The 24,460-nt window shown below is 38.2% G+C and overlaps 1 protein-coding gene across 4 annotated transcripts in view; it reads left to right on the top strand.

Annotated features, from left to right (window-relative positions):
- The window catches only part of mark4b (MAP/microtubule affinity-regulating kinase 4b), a 105,212-nt gene that overhangs the window by 73,984 nt on the left and 6,768 nt on the right, over positions 1 to 24,460 (top strand). For 2 of the 4 annotated variants that reach the window (XM_041810592.1, XM_041810612.1), the window contains 2 exons: positions 7,603 to 7,881; positions 21,828 to 21,872. In XM_041810592.1, the coding sequence (XP_041666526.1) occupies positions 7,603 to 7,881; positions 21,828 to 21,872 (324 nt within the window). Of the gene's footprint in view, positions 1 to 7,602; positions 7,882 to 10,908; positions 10,992 to 21,827; positions 21,873 to 24,460 lie in introns of all 4 variants that reach the window. The other 2 variants (XM_041810601.1, XM_041810621.1) reach the window with 2 other exon arrangements.

Below are 24,460 nucleotides of genomic sequence, written 5' to 3'. Positions count from 1 at the left end.
CAAAGTTATGTTACAGTATGAGTCAGCCAATGTTTACTTTTACATTTTTCGGGGCTGATATATAGAGACAAACAACCAGACACACTTACTCTCACACCTACAGACAATTAGAGTCACCAATTAACCAAATCAGCATCTCATTGGTGGTGGGAGGAAGCTGGACTTCCCAGAGAGAACTTACGCATGCAAACTCATGTGGCATCAGTGCTAACTCCTGGCGTGCAGCCCTCCAACTACAGAAATGCTCAGATTCATTATGTTTGATTGCCCTAATTAAATAACAAAGCATATATGGATACAAGATTTTTTAAAAATCATAAATATAAATGTATATATTCACATTTGTTACTTAATTCTCAAAATAAACTAATAGATTAATTGTTTAAAAGAAGATAAGAGGAAACTGAACTTGTAGGAACTCTTTCTAGGGCTTTTTATGCCTTTATTTATTGCGGAGGACAGTGAAGACAGCCAGAAACAGGGGTGAGAGAATAGGGAGAGACATGCAGGAAAGAGGCTGCAGGCAGGACTTGAACCCAGCCGCCTGTGTGCATGGGGTTCATCCTAACCAATTGTCCAGTGATACTCAATGTGTGGCTCTTACATGTGGCTCTTTCGTGATGATTTGTGGCTCTTTTATGTCATAATTACCTCCACCAAGGAGGTTATGTGATCAGCAGGGTTTGTTAGTTTGTTAGTTAGTTTGTTCACAACATAACTCAAAAAGTTATGGACAGATTTTGATGAAATTTTCAGGAAATGTCAGAAATGGCATAAGCAAGGACTGATAAGATTTTGGGAGTGCTCCGAATCACCGTCTGGATCCAGGACTTTTTAAAGCATTCTTTACTATTAGGAGATAGTGCTTTTCTAGTTCGAAATATTATTCCCCCAGAAAAACTGAATGAAGGCAAACTTTGACCTCAGAAATTCTCCATTGCAAATCACATTAATCCGTTTGTTTCCCACACTTAAAGGCTTTACTTTCAAACTTAATTGTCAGCCTTAGGTTTTTTTTTGTCCCTTTTAATCCATTGATGCTTTTGTCCCATTTTTTGCCACTTTAATCCCATTTTGTCCGTTTTAGCCATTTTTTGTCTCTTTTATTCTTCTGCAATTTGCATTTTTCCCCTTTTTGTCACTTTTTGCCCATTTAAGCTGCCTTTTGCCATTAAATGCCACTTTTTTTTTACCATTCCTGCCACTCTTTGCTGCTTTTTGCCAATTTTTTCCACCTCCTTTCTTTTTTTGCTGCTTTTCACCATTTCAGTCACTTTTCACTCACTTTTTGGCAGGTTTTGGCTACTTTTTACTATCTTATCCACCTATAACAAATGTTTTTGTCACTTCTCACCCATTGTTTTCGCCACTTTTTTCCCCCATTTTACCCAGCTTTTGTTATTTTATGTCCATTTTGCCCCTTTTCACCCATTTTTTTTTTGCCACTTTATACCTTTTTGCCAGCTCTAACTGATTTTTATCTCCATTTTAACCATTTTTTTCGACATCTTTTTCACCACTTTTCACCACTTAGATTGTGGTGAAAAGTGCAAGGTATTTTGGCAAAGGTATTTTTCAGCAATTTGGCTCTTTGGCTGAGCATGGTTGAAAAACACTGGGTTAGGCCATCTGCACCCCCGGACCTGTTTTAAAGGAGCTAACAGTTGTAGAAATCCTCAGGTTCTGTGGTAGTTTGTTCCCAGTTGAGTAGCATAGAAACTAAAACTGACTGCCGTTAGGAAAGTTGAATACTAGTAATGCTTGGAAAGAAAATATAGGCATCAGTGGAAAAAAACACTTGCCCAAAACAATGCAAATGGCCATGACAAGCTTAGAAAAACGAATTGTTTTAGGCTGAATATTTTTGTCCAGTATCGTTGTCATCGTGAATTTGGTGGAGTGGAGGGATATGCTTGCTGTGTCAACTAATGATCCAGTCGTTGGTAACAGTTTCTACACATTAAAGGGAACATATTTTGCAAAAATCATTCTTTCAGGCTTTTCTAACAAAAATATGTTCCCCTGGTTTTCATTCCAAATCCATTCTCTCCCCCCTCTCTTCTCCACCTTTGAGAAAATGTGTACTGAAATAAGCCGTTCTCAGATTTTCTCCTCATGATGTCATGTGGGGAGTTAGCCCGCCCCCAGGTTTGGTTGGTCTTCCCCACTGGGAAGAAAGTTCCGCCCTCCTCTCCTGATCCAACCTGCCAGCTGAGAGGAGGAGAGCCACATCCATTTCTGAGAGGGGCGCAGTCTGGGGCGGAATCAGACAGCTCAGTAACATTTAAAGCCACAGACACAGAAACAGCTCGTTCTGAGAAGGGCTGAAACAGAGGGGATTTTAGACATGCAAAAATCCTATCTCAGCAACAAACTTCACAAGCATATTTTGAGGACCTCTGAGACCAATCTAAACTTGTCTTAAAAGGGTCAGATATGTCCCCTTTAAGTCTAGATGTTGTATGGCTTGGATGAGTTGACTAGCATTAGCACAGCAAAAAATTTACATGTAGCACCTTTAATATAAAAAAGGTTTTGAAGTCTAATCCTTTGTGTAGGCAATGAAAACCCATGAATGAATGAGTATAAAGCCCATATAAAACGAATGATGAAACACCATATCCTATTGTATAAAGCTGTAATGAGGCATTGCTCTCTGCTGCAGCTTTATTTTGTGATTTTACAGGTGGTGGTGTGAGGGGTGTAGACATGGCTCCAAAGAGCAACAGGTGAGGAGCAGTTATGTGGAAATAAATGTATTGGCATGAGAGGAAGATTCAGAAACTTCACAGAGACAAGAAGACTGGGGTTCTCTCAGGGTTACTTTGTAGCAGCTACGGTCATTGACAAATGCACAGGCCAAAGACAAAGAATGCACACATTGACAGTCATTTATACACTTGACGCCTGATCCAGGGAGTCACCCCATGTAACCAATTCAGCTCCATAAAAGTACATTCCTTGACCACTGTTTCTGGTAGGCTGCCAACTAAGCCAAACTTAACTTTGTTACATCATTCCATTATAAAACACAGTATTTTCTCACTAAAAGGAGGGGAGGGTGACGGGATGAGAAAGAGATGGAAGAGGTGGGAGGTTAGCTGGGAAGCAGCAGGATGAAGTGATGACTTGGCATTGCTCCCACATGGGCCTCGATTCGGCTTGGAGGCCTTGTCAATGTGATGCCATGCCAGATTGGTTGATGAGGCAAACACGTGAATGCACTCACAGTCACATTATGTTGACAAATGTGCAGCAGCATTTGTGCAGCATAGTTAATCATATTATGTTTATAAAACACAGAAGTCCTTGTGTTAAGCACATGTTTCTGTGAGTATAAACACCATCAGTAATGTATGATGACACTGTAAACCAAGTGAACTCATTCCAGGATCCTCATCTTATGCTTTATTCAACAAACATAAGCAATAAATAATTCTATATTATATACATGAACAGGAATAGTAGGATTTTACTAAACTATTCCGAAAAAAAGACACTTGTCTGTATGCATCGCGCAGAGCATGAAATTTCTGTGCAAAAAATTGTTCCAAATCGGTATTTTGACACATTTCAGGTTAAAAAATATTGCACTTTCTGCGATTTGAAAATTGCAACAGGCCATATTGTGATTTAATATAATTTGTGATTAATTGCCCAGTCCTAGTGAGGATATAAAAAAAAATTACACATCTATTACATCTGTCAGGGCTGCTCGATTATAGTAAAACACACACTCATGATTATTTTGATTGATTTTGGGATTATTTAACATAATTATACTGGTTTTACAATATCTGTATCAGTGCATGAATTTCAGATGATTAAATGAATTTGTCCTGTTGCCTTCAAGGGCAGCAACAACCTTGCACATTTATTATGGTTAACCAAAACTAACAAAATAACTAAAACTAGAATTCAAAAATTATCTTAGTTACCTGAAACTAAATAAAAACTAAGCTTTACCAAAAAACGAAAACTGTATAGTGCGCTTACAAAACTAACTAAAATAAAATAAAAATAGAGACAAAACCTCCTTAGTTTTAGTCTTTGACACAACCATACTGACCGGCACCGACAGAGAGTAAAATTGCTTGAGTTGATTGGTTAAGACTTCACATAGTGGTTGTTTTATGTCTGGAGTTTAGATAAATAAAATGAAAAGTGAAGAGAACCCTCTTTGAGTATGTTTTTTAAAATGTATGTTGTTCCTTCAGCCCTGACATCTATCAGAAAAAAACTAAAACTAATAAAAACTAAACTAAAACGAAGCATTTTTGCAAAATAAAAAAACTAAACTAACAAACCAGTTAGTTAAACTAACAAAATTAAACTGAAATTGAGCATAGAAAGTCAAAATGAAATAAAATGGTAACTAATGAAAAATCCAAAACTATTATAACCTTTCAACCTTGTAACAAATGCTGCAAGTTATTTTGCATTGTACAAGTTACAACTTCTCAAAAAAAAAACAGTGTAGTATCATACAACTAAGGTCATTCAGTCATGCGGTGGCTCCCTGTATTCTTCACCTAAAAACCTGAGAGCTGCGTTGGTAGAAGGGGCAGAATACACAACTGGCTGCAAAGAAGGTAGGCTGCACTCCATTTTCCACGTATGATAAAACCTTTGGACAAAACAAGCACAACCCAACATCTGGCTCAGCAATGGTTTGATTTTGATTATCTTGATTTCATGACTGTGGGAAGCTAAAATCATAATCAAAAGTGAAATCTGATAAATCTCCCAGTTCGAATATCTAATGCCAACCAACTCAAAGGGGGCACATCATGAAAAAACATTTCAGTATTTTTGCTCATATTTTTGGGTATCCACTAGGACTGGGCAGTTAATTACAAATGAGATTAAATCGCAATATGGGATGCTGCAATTTACATATCGCAGATGTTGCAATATTTCTTTAACTTGAAATATGTCAAAGTACCGGCTTAATACATTGATTTTTGCAGCTGCAGAGATTTTAATGCACATTTTGCAAAAACAAAAGTGTCTTTTTTATATTGCTCATAAAAATTTTCCTTTTTGTGTTTTAAACACATTTTTCTTAATTAAAACGAGTGACATAAAAACAGTTATCCCCATTCAATAAATTTGCCATATGAGCAACAATATTTGCAATTAGACGCAATTTTTTATCATACTGCCCTACTTCTTTCTTTCTAATATTGATAAAACTTAGCCAATTATCAGCTCCCAGCTCCCACAGCCAATCACAGCTCTTTCTCTCTACACAGCGGTCCATTTAAAGATGACATATTAGTCACTAATCCCTGCTTGCATTAATGCTGATGCACCATACTACTGTTGGCAAAGCTTAACCTCCTCCACCCCAACCTCCTCCTTTATAGCTTAAATCTTGTTGCACCCTCATATTCAGATTCATGCTACTATGGATTAATTGCTTCTAAATAATGTCATTGTTTTTAATGCACATTGTCATAAATGCATCTAACCATAGGAGGTTTCTTGCCATGCACTCCCTGGAAAGTCAAAGCAGGCTGCTTGAATATCCCAGGGAGCATCTTCTGAGCAGAGCAGAGCCAAGTAAAACTGTAGTAGATCCATTTTGCAAAAAAAGTCAAATGAATAATGAGAGTGTTCCTGACTAAATGTAAGTTGTAATATAGAATGATTTATTGATGAAATTTGTTGAAAAATACACAAGATGAGGAACTTAATAATAATCCTGTCAAATCACAATTGCAATACAGGGGGAAGAAATCACAATTAGATTATTATTGCATATCATTCAGCCTTAGTATCCACTGACTGACAAAATATAAAAGCCAATCTGATGGTCTGTTTAGGATCTGTGCTCATAGTGACATCACAGTGTGTCGTTATTATAATACCTACCTCTCACCTGATATCTTTACCCATAAATCTGCGCCTGCAGGAATGGAAGCACACAGCTGCGCTTGGGTTGGATGACAGGATTAAGGTTAAACTCTGAGCAGAAGTTATCAGTAGGGCCGTATAATAATAAAGACTTTAAAACAAAAAAAGGGGGCTGATGGCCAGTACAGAAGCCAGTCATCCAAGCGAGCAGCCCGAGTGCAATTCTGACCTATGGCCCCTTTTCCATCCGTCATTCCCCACTCTCTCCCTGATTTCTAAGTCCATACACTGTCCTATCCTTTCCAAATAACCCCCACCACCACCACCACCAAAACTTATTCATACATTCAGCCAATATTAGTTACAAATGTAGGCAGAATTTTTTTTAATCTACCGATAATATTATTAACATTTTAAGCTAATATTTGCCAATACTGATATCACAGTGATAACTTTGTGCATGCTTAGTTAAAAGAGGTTACTAATCCAGTGTTTTTAACACAACTTTTTCGTTGTTTTGTAATCAGAAGAAAATCTGAAATCGGAATTCTTGTTCTTTCTTTGTGATTGAGAGAATAACATCAGTCATTTCCTTCCTTGTTTTTCATCCTCTTTTTGCATTCTGTAGGCTCACCCCGTCTTCTTTCAGTCTTTTATCCTCTCTCCCCTTGTCCTTCCTCCTCTTCTCCCCAGTGTGCCTCCCTGCAGTCAGCTGCAGTGGACAGCTAGTTCACATCGACGTTAAATGATTTTGCTCCACAGCGGCTGTGCTTCAGCTTAACCCGTCTAATGGTCATGCCCTACTTGAGCCCTGTGTGTGGGTGTTATCTAGAGCGTTATGAAAAGCAGCCTTGGGCCACCAGCCAGCAAGAGGCTGAGAGGTATATGTGTGTGTGCACATGTGTGTTTGTGCGTGTAGGTGTGACGGAGCAGGGAACTGAACAAGAGGTACAGTAGAGGGGAGACATAAAAATCTGAATGACCCTGTGGGGACTGGAGAGAAAATTTAACTCTGCTCAGAGCTGAGGAAAGAAATCACTTGTTTAGGGGAGCATTGCTCTCATTCTGTTCCCATGGTTAATCATATGATCTGGAAATCTGAGCATGCCTTCAGTTTTCCTAGATTTGTACAATAATGTTTTTCAAATACGGGTAACAAATCCCGAGGGGGAGCTATCAGTGTTGTGGAAACTTGGAGGTAAGAGGAAGAAAATGGGAAAAAACTTTAAATCCTCTAAAGAAATTATTTGTGCCATTAACATTTTCAAGTATGTGCCTTTTAGATGTTATTAGTCAGTGCATATCAACAACACCTGTGATATTTTTCTGTTACAATCTTTCAGTTTTAGAGAACAAAACCTCAACCACCATATGTTTATGTCCTTTGACACTTAATTGTAAGGGTGCTTTTACACCTTGATTGTTTGGAGGAGTAATGTAAAATCCAGTGTATGACCCTCACTTAAAATAACTTTTTTTTTTTTTTTTTTTATCTAAAAAGTTGTCTGCGCCTTATATACCAGGGCATCATGTATGGCAGAATAAAGTGCTGAGACACCCGTTCTCATTACCACAAGTTTGTCCTTTGTCATGATTTTTAGAAAATCTAATTCCAAAACATCCAAAATAATAATGAAAGGTTTTGGTCAAGTGTAGAAAATGTAAGGAGACTGTGATTAAACCTGAAAACTGAAGCTATCTGCATAACAACTTACACAAATTTGTCTTCCCTCCTTCCTCCAGCTCCTTATCTCACCGCCTTCCCCCTGCCTCGCCCTCGACCCACAGCATTGGTGGTGCCTCTGGTGTGTCCTCCTCATCCTCCACGCCCTCCTCCCGTCTCTCCAGGGGTACCACGGTGAGGAGCACTTTCCACGGAGGGCAGATCAGAGACCGCCGGCCTCCCTCCCATGCTCCCCCAGCTTCTCCAACTCTGTCCCACGATTCCAGCCCACTGCCCCATGCCAGGACTCGGGCCACAACCAACCTTCTTAGCAAACTCACCTCCAAGCTGACCCGCAGGTAAGGGGAGAAGCTGGGAGAAGGACTGTATGACTCCACTGATTGTTTAAGAGAAAAAGTTTAGCTTTAGTGTAGAGACACGATTATAAAGAGAAAGACTGAATGTGACTGATGATAACGTGGTGAAGCTGACTGCCTGCACAGACCTGTATGTTTTTTTTGGCTTGTAACTGGACAGAAATAAACTGTACATGAAGATCACTGAGCTAACCTTGCTGCCTCTCACCGTCTCTTCCTTAACCAGCACTAACCAGCCTTCCTTCTCTAACAAAACATCTTTACAGGCTTTAGAAGTTGTCCTCCTTAATTTCAGACCTGGGTTGAATAGTGTTTCAGCATTAATTAGACATCTGCTTGGAATTCAATCCTAATGCTGCCAGCTGCTGCAGGTTTTTTATCTGTTCCTGAACTGTTGCTTATTTAGATAGTCAAAAAGTCATTTTAAATGGCTTTTAAAAAAGCATTAGCATGTAGCAATAGTCATCATTGGAATGAAATGCACAGTATGTAAATTCTACGTCCGGGGTCTGTCACTCAAAACAATAGCAAAAGTTGACATTGAGGGTTTTCCCTTCCTACCCCCAATGAAAATGGACAATATGACAGGGGAGCTTGAACAACAGAGCTCACAGAAAATGAGAGTAGTGAATCACAAGTAAACAACAGAAAACATGAATGACAACTGCAGCCTCCAATAGTAGCTCAGCTACAATATGTAGCATGTGGTAAATGTGTCTGCCATGGTGGACGAGACACGCCCCGTTACAGCCACAAGAATAAAGGATTTCTCTGTCGTCATAGCTTTAGTCATTTTTAATTTTCTAAGAAAAATAACGGTATTGTACATTGAGCGTCAACATATTCAAGACCTTTAAAATATCTGTCAATTACATCAGGCATTTTACATTATTTAGCAATGAAGATTTGATTAAGAATTAACCCGTTTATTATAAATAATTCTTGTTCAATGTTGATTTGACAATCAGTATTGTCAAATGGACTGAATCTTCTTTTAAAAAGAAAACCTTTATTTTGATGAGACAGGTACACTGGAGAGGAATTCATCCATAACATAAATTCCAGTAAAATCCTGCACTTTCTACACATTTCTCAGCTAGTGTATTTCTGCAATTTGACAGCATGCAGGAGTTTGCATAATTTTTTTTTTTTTTTCATTAAAAACAAGAAATTATTATTGAATTTCTGTTTTACCTACCTTATTTTCTCCTTTGGAGTTTTTTTTTTTCTTAACATTGTAAATAAACAAAGCAGCTTAAATGTTAATGTTAGTTAAACAGATTTACCTCTGATGGATTAGTTTAAGGGAAGACATTCCAATGTTTAAAATGTTATTTTTATTAAAGATCCTACAAAGTGAAAATAAATCAGTGTTTAGGTTTTTTTGTATAACAGGTCCCTGTGTTATGAACCCCCAGGTCAAATTTCAGTCAACTAAAACACCTCAGTTTATAAATTTAAGCTTCAAAAATATGAAATATGAGCCAGGGTGGTGTGGGCGTGTCTGCTGAATGAGCTGAAGCCACACCCACTCAGGAGAAATACGATCGTCTCAGATTTGAAAAATATTACAATCTGAATAGACGATAGCACTCACACCTTTATCCTGCCTCTTGACCTTTTGTTGACCTCATAAAAAGAGACAAAGTCCTTTTTTTTGGCTCTAATCTCTGTTGTGATGCTTTAAATGATCCATAGACCACTGTGGCTGAAGAATTTGGCAAATTTACCTCACAGTGAACAAAAAACAGCATTTAACTGACTATTAACTTTCAATAAAGGCAGTGACATCAGCTAACTACAGACTGGCTTGACATGAACTGCTCTTAGAGGGGCAGGGTCATTCCCCACTGTGGGCTCGTGACATCATGAGCTCACATATTGGCCCCTCCCACATTAAACCAAGCCAGAAAAGAGGTGAAAAATTTTTTAACGGTCTAAATCCAAAATTCAGTCACATGTAGATCTCAGTGTTTTCACATGTTTACAGCAGCCATATTCCAACATATCTAGTGTGTTAAGACACAAACTTTTATTTCAATTTACAGGGTCTTTAAAGAGTTAACTCCGTGCCAGAACCAACCTCAGAACCTCATGGAAATCATTGTCTATTATGGTCTGATGGACAATATGATTTCTGATTATTTAATTTGGGTGAAGCTAGAGGTTAATTTTAATAGATTTTCTACATATTGGTCCCTAACCTCACAAAGTAGCATGTTCATCTGTTGAGCCTCCCTTTAATGGCAGAATTTAAGTCATACAGTGGCTGCACTGAGCTCACTTTATCAATATGAGCCCAAAAAAGAAGCTTATTTCAATGTGATTTTGTCACAATAAAATGAAATAAAGAGCCCCAAATAACACCATGAAGGGGATTTGTAAAAAGTAACAAATGAGCTGCGATCAAGTGAAAACAAAAGTTTTAAAATGTTTGTTGATTGGAGGTCAAATTGATCATTTCCAATACGTTGCAGGTACTCTGGGAAATCTAAATGCTGGCTGTTGTTGGCCTGTCTGCAGATATTTGTTTACAGAGACATTTAGGTCATCCTTAGAATACTGCTGATGGGAGCTGGTATAGAAATATAGTGTAGAAAATGTTGCTTATACATCATAAGTTGGTGAAAACAACCGCTAACCTATTTGACCCAGGTCTGCTGCTCAGGTGGACATACTTTGTCTTTCACTGTCAGATTTTCTCTGCTGCTTAATGTTGCTTTATCTGTTGGTTTGTTTGTTTGATTATTTCACAAAGTTTGCTTTTCCTAGCCAGTCACCTGCCTATCTTCTATCCCCCTCTTTCCAGAACTACAGAACATAAAGTTTGATTTGTTCTTCTCTGCTTTTCTACCTTTGCTTTTTTTTCCGTTATCTCTACGTTGTCTTCCCCCTTTTCTTGCTTTCTCTCCTGTTCAATGTCTATCTGACTCTGCTGTTTATTTTCCTTCATTTTCCATTCCTCTCATCCTTTCTTCATCTCCTTCTCTTCTTCCTCTCTTCTCCTAGGGTCACTCTTGACCCTTCTAAACGTCAGAGCTCAAACAAGTCCATGTCGGGCTGCACCCTCCCACAGGGGACAAAAACAGTTAGTAAGTCTTCCTTTCCCATGTTTTCTGGCTGCTTCTGTCTGTCTGACTGTCTGCCTGCCTGCCAGTGCTCTGTCATCCCTCTACTTGTCATGCTGTCTGCCGGTTAGAGTTCAGTTATACAAACGTTCATCTCAAGCAGAGTGATGTTACAGGCAGAAATTCAGACAGTATTCATGCTGAGTTTAAACACATGGCTCTGGCTTCAGGAAGAATCTCTTACTAAAACATGACACCTATTTCTCCAGTAAAAAAAAGCAATTTAACCAAATTTTACATGAAATAGCAGTTCTGTCCTCAAATGCTTTACATAAGAGCGAGGTTGTCTTGGTCAAAGGTGATCTCAGATGTAGTGGTTAGTATAAAGAAACTTGTCATCACAGAAGGGCTGCACAAGATATCTCATTTTATCAGAACTGCACCGTGACCTTTTGCAGGAAAGACATTGTAAAGGTCCAGTTATTGCAACAATTGTTTCCACAATCAGTGGCATGTAGTCACTTGAGTCACTGTTTTATACTCTCTGGAATTACTGCAAAGCAGGTTGTGGGTGGATTTCCATGTCTTATTCCTAAAAAAATCTTAGATCTTACAATCTAACATGGGATATAAGTGTACTTACCTGTTTAGGCTCAGCTTTAGAGGTTTGAACTAACTTGCACCACTTGAGGTGGTTTTCCTGTACCTGACAAGGAGCGATAAAGTAAACGGTTCAAACAATAGCTCATCTTTATAGAAGCATGCTGAGGTTTTAAAACTCACAGTATACTCTGATCAAAATCCAGAAACCCTGAGCCCCCAAATAGTGTATGTTAAATGTTTCTTTTAGGGCTGTTAACAGTAACGCGTTAATGCTTGTGAGTAATCTTGAAACCTTAACACGTAAAAAAATAATAATGGAATTTAATCATATGACTAAGTTTGCTCTCGTAGTCCTCCAGCGCCAGTGTTTACATGCCTGGGGGTGAAGAGGTGAGAGGGTCAGACTCAGCCAGCAGTGATGAGTGAGGAGACAGACCCAGGTCTGCTTAATGGTAATCTTCTTTTTTGAAAGCTGGTGAATGTTAGTTAAGATAAAACCAAAACTGTGGGTACATGCTGCAGTGATGAACTGTCTTTACACTGAAGCACAACGAATCTTAAGTTCCACCTTCGGGCAAAGCACATCTTTGCTAATTTTAGCAAAGATGCTAACAACAACACAGGATCAAGCCATGGTCCTACCACTCTCTTCAGCTGCTTCAGGACAGTTTTCTCCTTCAGCTGCTCAGATAAACGCTGAAAAGTGCTCCAAAACTTTGAGACAGTCCTGTTTGTTAACAATATTAATCCAGTGTAGAAATCCGCGGTGGAATTGGCAAAATTGAAGTTAATTAGCAAATTTTACGAGCTGAAGACAGAAAATATGATGTGTTCAGGTAACCTCAGTACAACTGTATTCTATTTGTTATGATATGTTCAAATGTCACATAGAAGTGGGAAAATGTAGTTTTTGATGAGAATCTTCAATAAATATAGTGTGAACGTGTTTATATTTTAGGGATATACAAGAGATGCAACAGACTGAATCATAGCTTTTAACTCACGCACCACTCAGCTAAGACCATTTGTAGTTTAAATATTTGCCCTTATTTTGTCTTTCCACCAAACTATAGAAAGTATTGAAGTATTGATAGTGGTATTGATAAGGACTCAGATCAGCACTTTCAATGTGCTGCACATAGAATTTAGAGAATAAAAATTTAACACTTGACAAAAACAACCTTTAAAAATCTAACAAAATAAAAATATACTTAAACTTTTAAAAAAATGCTGTGATTAATCATGATTAATCACAGCGTAGTGATGTGATTAACTTGATTAATTTTTTAAATCGAGTAACAGAACTAGTTTCTTTACATGCAGCTCTGCCTCAAACAGTCTGTTTCTATGACTCCAACTCTAATCAGCAGCTGCCTGCCTGAATGTCTGCCTGTCTGCTTCTGTCTCTGCTGGCCGGGCTTTGTTCTCTAGCTCCTACCAGAGGCTGGAGGTGGCACTGCATATCTACCTGCTTCCAAAAAATAAACCAACAATGGTGTTGGTTCTCTGGACACAGGGGGAATAAAATGTTTGATTTAGACTATGTTCTCCATGTTTGCTGAGTCATACTTTTGAACTTCAGCATTAGATATAATCAAGGTGTTACCTGTAAGTGTAGGTAAGCAAAAATTCCCTCAGACCCCCTGTGAATCCCTGTGAAAACGTGTTTGTGTCCCATGACCATGTGAGTTTATTGCATCTCCACTGTACCCGTCTGAGCCATGTAATTAACACCATATGTTTGCCCATGCCGTCAACAAATCAGCAGCGTTACAGTCAGGCTGTGGGATCTTTGCTAGCAGATGACGGACAGGAAAGGGGAGGAGGGGTGGTGTCTGGATGTTTGATGTTTTGTACAACACAGAGCTGTTAAAGGGGTCAGAGCAGCTCTGGTTATGTAGTGCTCATCGCTGCTTTTAGCTAACTTCTTTTGTAGTCATTCCTGGGTTGTGTCCAGTCAAAAGTAAAGGCATGGTGGCAACAGTTTTAAACATTTGAAAAGATTATGTTTAATTGAAATCAACCCAGAAATTCAAACAGTTGTCAGACCTTTGTTTTTCAGACTTTCTTGAGGCGTATGTCTGCAGCCTTACAAGAGGAAACCTGAGGTCAGAGAGGCGTCAGAGCAGAGCTTTATTTGACTTTGGCTAAACCGTTTTGGTCACAATATCTGGTAACATCCTCAGTTTAGACAAAACACTGAAAACTAAAATATGAGCAGCTTAAATGAATGACAAAGCAATGAAATAAACTAAATCTTTTCAATTCACATTATCCACTTCTCAATTCTAACTATTTTAGATGCTTTCTTAACTAAGTTAACATCTTGAAGTAGTTGCAATGTTTTACAGAAGAACTGATCCTTTAGCAAGCTCGACCATAATTAATATTGGTTTAATATTTGTACATAATTTTAGGCTTTGTCCACATGGAGATGAAAACGTTATATTTCCATTTGTTTTGAAAAAAGTTTACCGTAAACACTGGGTCGTTTCAGGAAATGTCTGTGTAACCACAGAACCACTGAAAAAGACTGAAAATGCTGTAGTATATTAGTGTATGCCAAGCCTGTATGTGGCGCTTTAATGCTGCCACGGAAATGCACCAAAAGAGAGAAGATCACTGACAAACTTTCTTCTGGTTGTTGCTCGCGTTGGATTTTGGAACATCTGGTGTCTGCTGTTCGCGGTGGCGGTAAAGGAGCATCAGATTTTGCTGTAAAAGCCATAATAAGCTCAATAGCTTCTTCAGCACGAACACATTTCTGTAATCCGCCATTGTAGTTTTAGTTCGATATGCGCATGCGGGGTAAGTGGTATATGCTATGTGTGATGTAATCGTTTCAAGAAAGTTGCGGTTGGCCATCCACACGGAGACGAAACGGTAAGCATTTACAGATTTGTTCACTCTGGGACCCAGTTTCAAAAAGTAGCGTTTACGGCCTCCCAAAACGCTTTTTCCATGTGGACAAAATGCTGATAAAAAACTTATATGTATACTCCTGAATTCGTCTCCCTGTTGACGAGACCTTAGATTTACAGAACTGAAGAACTGACCTAGTGAATCATGGGTATTTATATATTTCACAAGTTGAAAGACTGACTGGTTGGTGCAATAAGAGTTTCAGCAAACCCACAAACTAAAGAAAGAAATATTAAATCTCTGACTGAGCTCTACATCTTTTTGGAGTATATGAGGTTATGTCCTAACTCCTTCAGCAACAAAATGCTCATCCTATTGACTATTCAAATACTCAAATGGCACTAATAAAGTTAGCTAAATTTACTAGTGTACCTTAACAGAGGTTAGTTCTGTATGTTTTCTTCTCCATTATAAGGCAAAAGAATAATGTTACCTGTTTGAGGTGTAACAGATGACGTTTATGTATTTTAATCTCCAAATTGCTCAAGTAATCAGGATTAGTAAGTATGTGGTTAAGTAATGTAGCTATTTAACATCAAACATGTTGTTTCTTACTTGAAGCATAATGCAAGTTTTATTTGTGATGAAAAACACCTCTTGAATAAGAGGTAAGCACACCTTTTAACCATGATGGAGCAACAAAACTAAGCTCACAATGTCATTGCAATTCAATAAGAATGACCCAGCCTGTGTGTCCAATCCATTCCAGTCCACCTTATTTGTATAGCACATTAAAAAAAAAAACATTCAAGTTCACCAAAGTGCTGCACAGTAAAAACACAGAAATAGATCACAAACACTGCAGAAGTAAAAACATTAACAGGCAAGAAATAAAAGCAGGCAAGAACACCGTAAAAACCTTTTAAAAATGAAATAAAAATACATAAAGAACTAAAACAAAAGCCATGAAAAACACAGGGGTGTGTGTCAGTTTGTCTAAAACTTGGAGCTAGTTGACCTATCAGAGAGCTAAGAAAGGGTCAGGAGGATCCAAGGTGGAATTATATTTTATCTGAACAATAAGTTAATCATTTTGACTGTCAAAGTCAAAGAAAGCCTAAATGATTGTCATTGGAGGAGCAGGAATCAGACATTTTTTTCTCTTGAAGTTGTTCAGTGGTGAAATGACCTGACAAGTTCTTGGCCATATTTTAGGAGATATGTTTCCTCCAGCATTCGTGATGATGAGTGAGGATGGTAAACTTCATAGCACAAAGAATGTGCACTCTTAAATGATCTACCCCTCCAAATAAGGTTTAATAAAGGTTCATGTATGGGTCAGTTATGTCCAATTTGTTACCATTTTAGTCAGCACCATTATAACTATGAACCGATGACATTAAAGTGCACAGCGTGTGTGTGAACCCTCTCCAGGAGCAGATTGTTGTAAGGAGCCAGCACCAGTCATCCTGACTGACCGAGCAAGCGTCACTGTCATTTTAAATCAGGATTAGTTATGCAACCAGGATTTATCCCCCTCTTCTCAGCAACTCCCTCAAGATACAAGCAGATTGTCCTATAACACTGCTGCTAGCTGCTCCGTCTGTCTGTCTGCACTCTTTCTCCTCCTCTGTCACTTTATGCTCCTTCTTCTTTTCAGTCCTTCACTTCCAGCCCTCCTCCGTCTCACTCAGCCTTCATACAGATCACTCAGTCTGCTACATGGAGAGTTTAAACACAAAAAAGCAGGGCAGGAAAATGAATAATGGTTGTCACAATACCAGAGTTATAAAGTTTGATATAACTCTGGCAAAAATAGAACCATATTTAAACCTGTAAAAAGGAGACAGCTGGAGGTTCAGGTTACTTTATTTGTACCTGTAGGTAGATTTGTGTTGCAGCCACTAAGATAATCATATCACAAATAACAAAACAGATAATACATGAAACAACACCTAACACACAGAAAGACTGTTACTAAAAGCAAACCACGGTGGAAATCTCAACAAACTGCATCTGGTTTCCTTCAAACCACTGATGCTGATGGAAGGAAATACTTCAGAGAAAAACTTTTGATTTGAAGAAATTTTTCGTCTTGCCAACCATCTTGAGAATCCAGGACCTGGATTTTTTATGCTAATGTTTTTCAGTCTTGCAGCATTTCCCAAATGCATATGAGTGTCCCATTGCACGTTAGCTTTCCATCTGCATATTTTGAAAATTGCATTCTCTGCCCTGTGAATTTCAGGCCTCCACTGTTTATAGTAGGACATCTAGCGCTTTTATTTTAAATGTAGATGAACAGGAGTTTGTCTTTTGACAAGCATTTGACAGCTTTAAGCCTGAATAGTTTTGCTTCACAGCGTAACATTCAGACATGGATAGTTTAATGTACATCTATCTCCACTTTGTAAAACAAGTTATAAAGCTTGAAGGAGAAAAGTGAAAGAAAATCAAGAAAGTTTTCCTGTCAGGCACTCCTTGTGCCTTGTCATCAACCTCTTTCCTTGTTTCCTGTCCATCTGAACACGAGCAGTGGAGAGAAATAAGAGCGGGGCTTTTTTGTGCTGCAGCACTTGCATGTTGTCAGAATACAAGGAATGACTATAATTACAGTGTTTTCCTGACACTCATGTTGCAGTATAACTAGGAAATGTTAAGTCCTTTCCTACTTCTTGTACATAGTGAAACCAGTTTGATACCATAGCAATTCAAATGGTAGTTCATGTTAGCCAATATTGTCTTATTGTTCATTTTTAGTTTGCAGTCAAACTCTTCAAATAGTCTAAATTGTGTGAAAACATGTGCACCATTTCCATATATTTAGGTCCTCAAACGTGCACTAAGACTTTGCCATGTAAACTGGGTAATTAAAATGATCGTGAAGTGATCTTCGGTCAGATTTAACCAAGGGAGAAAAGCATTGTCCAAATTTCACAAACACGTTAAAAACCGTAGGACCAAGAGAAACCCTCTCCTCACCAGTTTCAACAACATATTTCCAAAATGTCTGTACAATTCAGAAAGTGTGCAGGAGTTTGACTGCAGTTGTTGATGATTAAAAATTATAAATTGCCTACTGTTAGGTGTGTAGGACTTATCAGTGTTATTTGATTTTGACTACTATGAAAAATACCCCACAATTAAATAAACAAAATTATTATTCCCCATTTAGATAAAAACATTTCAAATCCATTATCTTGTGGTCAAAAAACATTTTAGTTCATGGTTCCTAGCTGTGTTAATTTTGTCAACTAAAACTGTTCGTCAACAGCCTTTTTATCCCATGACAAAAACTAGACTAAGACTAACAAAAATAGATCTGTGATGACAAGAACTGACAAAAAGTAAGTTTCGTTTTCGTCAAGATGACTAAAACTAGACTAAAATGTAATTTAGTTTCCGTCAGGCATTCAAAATCCTTAACCTGACACGCCAGATGAATTTGTTTCACACATCCATCTGGTAAACCTCCCATAGACAGTGTTTGGGAAAGGGCAGAGCCTTTGAAAATACTTGGAGGGTGACTGGACGGACGTTCTGTCATATCTTTACGGGCCAATCAGAGCAACAAAACACGTGACATCATAGCCCCAAACCATGATGCACCACTACCGAGGAGTAAACTCCATAGAGAGCTGTATAACGCAAACCATGGCGACTGTAGACATGTCAGTACACGAGTTTTGTCATTTTTGAAAAAAAAAAAAAAAAAAACAACTCAGTGCTGTTCTTTGTTCTTCTATTAACTAAGAAATGTCGTCAAGTTCTGATAAAACTGGTGCTTTGGCAGCATCCACGCTAACGTTTTCCACCATTATTGCATCGGCCTCTTGTTGCTGCTTGCATACATCACGACTCTGCCGCACCCGAAAGTACTGCCCCTCATCGCTGATTTGTCCTGTCACTTTCTAACCGGGCCCATACAGTTCAGACGGGAGTTTTGCAAGATGGATTCACTAGTGAGAAACACGAAAACGGAGGAATCCACCTTTTTTGCAAGGTTACAAAATCCGTGAAATTTCTCCACTGTGGGTAAATCTGTCAAAAAACAATGCAGCTGTATCTCTCTTGCCTCTCAGCTGTAGAAAGCAGGGACCTTAGGTTTGGCAGAGTGCACACTACCATGATTTGGTACCAGATTTAGCAAGAAAATAAATGCTTGGACTAAAGAGTTAAGACTAAAATGTAAGGACTTTTATGGACTAAAACTAGACTAAAATAATTTTGAGTTTTCGTCGACTAAAACTAGACTAAAACTGAAAAGAATAGAAATGACTAAAATCTGACTAAAACTAAAAGACATTTCATCTAAAGACTAAGGCTAAAATTAAAAATAGCTGCCAAAATGAACACTGGTTCCTACTGTAAATCCCTTCACTATCATCCTTTTTGACATCAATTTAAAACTATGGTAGTAAACCAAATTGTCTTACCCTGTATCTCTTTTGAAAATATATCAATTTATCTTAAACTGTGGATATATTGCCCAGCCCTAACAAAAAGTCACTGAGTCAGTGCCTTGTCAGTCATTTATTGCTAAAAAAGAGGAAGAAATGAAAAAATCAGGTCTCTTTTCCCCACGTTTCATCCCCCATCTGTTTCTTTAGGTGTAACTTTCTCTTGCGTTACCTGGACAGGATGAGTGAGGTCTTAATCTAGCTGACAACCCTCCTATTCTTAAGAAACAAAGAAGGCACATAATTCCTGCTGTATGACCAAGCACAGCACAGACATGGACTGACGTAAGACTAAAAAAAAAAGACCTTTAGAGAAAAAAAATAAACATTTGCCCAATCATTTATTCGTTCATGTTGTTGATTCTCAGATGTTTGGCACTGGACTGGGATTTAGTGTGCTTGATCAAACAGGAGTTACCGTCCGTGTATCAGCTTGATAAATGTTTGAATAACATTCATTGGTAAATCCCAGGGTGTATTTGCGTAGATTAGAATGGATCGTTTTGTACAGGGAGAGGCTCATTTGACTGCATCATCAAAAAGCTGAGACATGTTTAATTACATGTTCAGACTCTAACACTCCTAAGTCATTGTCAGCGTGACATCACTGAAGGTTCACGTGATCTCAGAACTAATTACAGTAAAATGGACATGAATTCTTAGCAGGCTATTAAGTGATGGCACGTAATGGGTTAAAATAGCGTGTCTGCACAACAAAATAATGCCAATGCAAGTGCATGTGCACGTGAGAGAAGAAGTAAGCCTCTCTTACAAGTTTTTAATAGTGAAACAGCCCAACGTTTTTCATTTAGGGGCCGAGGTTGGCTGAAAAATTATCAATGAAGTCTCACTGCTCACTCCCCCAGACCAGCCTAGTGGAAAAGACTTCCTGCTGGGAGGTTGGTGGGGTGGAAGACCGGTCTTCGAAAATAAAATAGCAACAGTGCACCCTGGTGGCCATGAAGGGAAAGTGCTATAAGCTGCCCCAAACTCAGCAGTTTTTAATCTATTTTATTTTTCGACATAATTTCACGTTTAAAGAAACATTTATAGAGATTTCTGATCAAAGTTTAGGTGGATATGTGCAACTGGCAAAGAAAGTACCTCACAGAATACCAGCATGGCTTTTTCTGTCATCACAAAGTGTGTCATGAAACACGACCATTGTTCATTTAGGATATATATTATCCAACTAACGTTTGGGTTAGAGTGGAGCATGTTGTCATAGGATTTATTTCACATCTATCTGACCAAAGGCATATAGTTTGGAGCCAGCATAGACATAGTTTGGGAAGGTAAAAAAACCCTTTAGAAGGGTGTGAGATAAATGTTCTATGTATCACATGCCAGTCAGAGCCATAAGACAAGCTGAAACATGCAGCAGTTATTGATGTTCATTTCCAGTGAAGCCATTTTAAACTAAACTAAAATTCAACTTTTGCTGAAGTTAGTCAGGAGAAGAGAAAAACATCTCTTCTATTAAGAAAAGCTTTCATTGCCGTTCAGGTTCTGTGCATGACTGCTGTGGTCATTCTCTGACGAGGAACAACCACTTTAGCTTCAAGCTTTGCAAAACACGTGGATTTGCTTGATGACTGAAGTAGAATCTGGCCAATATATCTGCTTTGCAAGGTTAGGCATATACAACTCAGAGAAAAACTACTTCCTGTTTCATGGAAAATCATGCAAATTTGAGGGTTTGCCACGTCCACACCCTTTGAGTTTTTTTACATGAACTGAATAAGTCTCTGCTATTAAGGCTCCGCTAACAGTAAGCTAAATTTAATCTGAAGTGGATGAAAGCCCTAAAAGTGACTCTCAGAAAGAAGAGAATATATATTTAAAATGGACAGTTTCTTCTTGCAGTTGCAGCTCCAAGGTGCTTCTTCAAGCAGCATGTGCAAAGCACATTTCTTACATATAGCTGAAAAACAAATAAACATAGAAATCCCCTTTCTTCCCCATTTTGATGCTTTGTTTAACTTTAGCAGACTGTCTTTATCATGTCTACATGCTTAAATGTGTAGGATGCTGCCATGAGACTGGCTGATTAGGTTGGGTCTGAAGTGGAAAGGAATCTCTAGTTTTCTACAATTAACCATACAGAACAAAATGTAGGTTTACTGGGAAAACTAGATGAAATGTTGACTAAGCATAGGTGATAATAGTCAGTAACAAAGCAATTTAAGTCTTATAAAATCTGATCCAGATTGATTTTGGCTTCCAAATCTACTCCAAACAATTTAAGTATCATGTAAAATAACAAAATTATTCTATTACATGTCAACATGACGGTACATTTGGATGTTTTTTGAGCACTGATTGTGCACAGAGAAAAACATTAAAATATGTATCCTAAAGTTTACATATCAAATCACAGAGGGTCACTTAAAACTATCATTTAAGATGAATGCTTGGTATCATTGGTTTCTATCAGTACACACACTTCAGTCTCTTTAATAAAACCCTCTAATTTATGTTCTCACATCTCTGCTGTGGAAACCACTGATAACAAGTGCAGACAAAAGCAAACAAGTTTCCTCTGCATGAGGCTGGTTTTCTAGTTTAACTGAGAAGTTTTTGCTTCTACCAGCATAAGATTTTTGTTTTTGTGAAAACAGCACACACTTTATGTACTTAATTTTTAGTGCCAGACTCTCAGCTGTGTTCTCACCCCTCTCTATATTTTTATTTCCTTCCCATCATTGCTGTTTCACATCCATCCAGTGTAGTGAGTGTACATTGGCAATGAGTCATCCGTGGTTTTCTAGACCAGTTGTGTCCTGTGCTGTCATCCTCAGATTGGTTGGAGTTGATTGACTGGTGTAGCTGTGCATTAAAACATGAGGGTGTGCTGGGGGAGGGATGAGGGGGGTTTTGTGGGACCCTTGTTGGCCGATTGATTTCTAACAGACACGTTTGTCTTCTTCTTGAGGGTCACAGACGAACCTGAGAGAATCAGCAGATCTCCGGTCACAAGGTGAGTTAACATTTCCATTTTTCTACAACAATGACCTTTACTTTTACACTACCACCTTTACCTTTACCTTTACACTACCAGATGTGTCTGCTTCCAAGTCATTTAAGTTCCTCTTAATAGCATCCAATGAGAGTAGCTCATTAAGTTTCAGGTCTTTTTGTAATTTGTACCGAACAAAAGGAGCAGCAAATTCAACCCATTTAGACCGAAGGATACCAGAGGGAAAAAAAACACCTAAGTATGTTTGAAAACAAGTTCCTAAAACCTGAGGGTTTTCTGAAAAACTGCACAGGATTTGGACATTTACTTGAATCTTTATTTCTCAGCCTCTGTAGCAGATAGAATTGTAATAAATAAACCCTTTCAAAGTTTAAATCCTAACTTCAACTTTGACCTAAAGTTCATGCTTAGGACCTCAGCCATCTTCTGTGTCACTTCTCAACTTTAAAAAAAACTTCCATCAAATTTTTGTCTATTGGAGGCTAAAGGGGCTAAAACCAAGAAGTGTTTGTCCCATACAATATTGCATTCAACCTCAGTGTATTAAAGGCATTTTCCCCAGGTCAGTTCTAGCATTTGCGACTAAGAACTGAAGTGGATGGATTTTAAGTTCCAGTGCTTGTCTGCCAGATGACGGTCCGAAGATGTAAAGGTTAAAGATTTGAGGGAAAAAAGCCATCATTCACCTTCTTGCACAAGTTTAATAGTTTAATTTTTGTATGTTATATATTTATATCTTTATATATAAATCAATACAGTTATCAAGCCGTAGAAGTGTGGTGTTTTGTTACCTGTATACCTCAGGTAAGCTGTGTCCCAGTATTTTGAGTATTTTTGCTGAGATAACCAGTTTTGGCCGCAGTTACATATTTACTGTACAAACACAAGATTGCCAGTAAGCAAGATTTACATGTGTCAAAGTGTTCTGTACACATTCTGACTTTTTTTCCAGACAAGATTTGGAGAATCCATCTGCTTTGCAAGGTTAACAGTCAGTTTAATTGGTCAAAAACAAAAGCGATCATCCATCTACATGAACTGCATGCCTGTGAACTGCATGATCAGCAAACAGATAATTAAATGAAGGTGTCATATATGAAAACAATTCTGAAATGGCACCACTAAAGTATTTCTGGGTCTAATGTCACTCGAGGCTTCATTAGATTGGTTTGTGTTTTGTGCTTTCATTTTATTGTCACTGAAGGTCAGTACTTTGTGTGTGTACTTCTATCTCAGCCTCAGCAGCTTCAGCCCAGTCCCAGTCTAAAAACATCAGGTAAAACAGCAGCAGGTTAACATTAGTTAAGAGACTGTGATGTGGCTGTAGATGAGAAATGTTGCTCCTTGTGTTAGATAATCACCTGGGTAGAACCCTGACCTTTGAATTTAAAAAGCAGAAGTAAATATAACTATTTCTAACGTGACAGCATTAACTCAGTCCCTGAATCTTTTCAACCTCTCCAACACCAGCAGACTGATGCTCTAGATCAGTGGTTTTCAAACTTTTTTCTCCCAAGGCACACCATATTTAAATTGGTACAAAACAGACTTTTTAAATAATGTTACAGTCAAGGTGGCCTATAAGGGGAGATGAAATGGAGAGCCTTCTGGGGCCCAGCCAACTGGGGGATCATGGAGATTGCAAAAGTGGGTAAAGGTGGCAAAAATGGGTTAAAAGAGATGAAAAAACATGGCAAAATTGGGCAAAAAAAGTGGCAAAACAAAGTCAGAAATGGGGGAATACTGGTTAAAAATAAGTGGCCAAACAATGGGTTGAAATTGGCAAAACTTGTTGAAAGTGTCAAAATAGTGGCAAAAATGGGTTACAAGTGGTCGAAAAAGGGTTAAATGTTGAAAAAAGGTTGTAAAAACTGGTTAAAGTGATCTAAAAGGGCAAAATTGGGCAAAAAAAAGGTCAAATAAAGGCAAAAGTGGGCGAAAATTGGTGAAAAGGTGGCATAAATGGGTTGAAAGTGTAAAAAAGTAGGCAAAATAGATTAGAAGTAGCAGAAAAGTGGCAAAAAAGGGTGAAAGTTGCTTAAAGGTGGTAAAAAGGGGTTAAATGTAGCAAATAGTTCCAAAAAAGTGGAAAATATGGGTCAAAAGTAGCAACAAGAAGTGGCAAAAATGCTAAAAAAAAAAAAAAAGCTGCAGAATGGTTTAAGTTGTCTAAAGAAGTGGCAAAAATGGGTAGAAAAATTGGTTAACTTGGTTATAATGTATGTAATTGAATTAATAATTTCAACACTAATTTCAACCCAATGATAGCTTGCCATGCTTCTCAGCTCTTAATAAGGTAACTGTTAGCCAGGATGCTATCACCAATGCTACTGATCCAACACACATAGACTGGTATCACCAATAAATCCCAACTGGGGAGGTCCCATTCTCTGGGGTTTTTCAGGGGTCCAGCCACATCTGTGGGCAGGCCTGGTTATAGTACTTGCCATAAAGTGTAGTTATAACGTTTTGTACAAATTCCCACGGTACACCTAGACCTGCCTTAAGGCACACTAGTGTGCCTTGCCACACCATTTGAGAAACACTGTTCTAGATAGTGTGTGTCAGCTGTAATTAATGTGTGATGA

The sequence above is a fragment of the Cheilinus undulatus genome, linkage group 2 (assembly GCF_018320785.1).
Source record: "Cheilinus undulatus linkage group 2, ASM1832078v1, whole genome shotgun sequence".
Classification (NCBI taxonomy): domain Eukaryota; kingdom Metazoa; phylum Chordata; class Actinopteri; order Labriformes; family Labridae; genus Cheilinus; species Cheilinus undulatus.
This window is presented reverse-complemented; position numbering and strand designations above follow the sequence as displayed.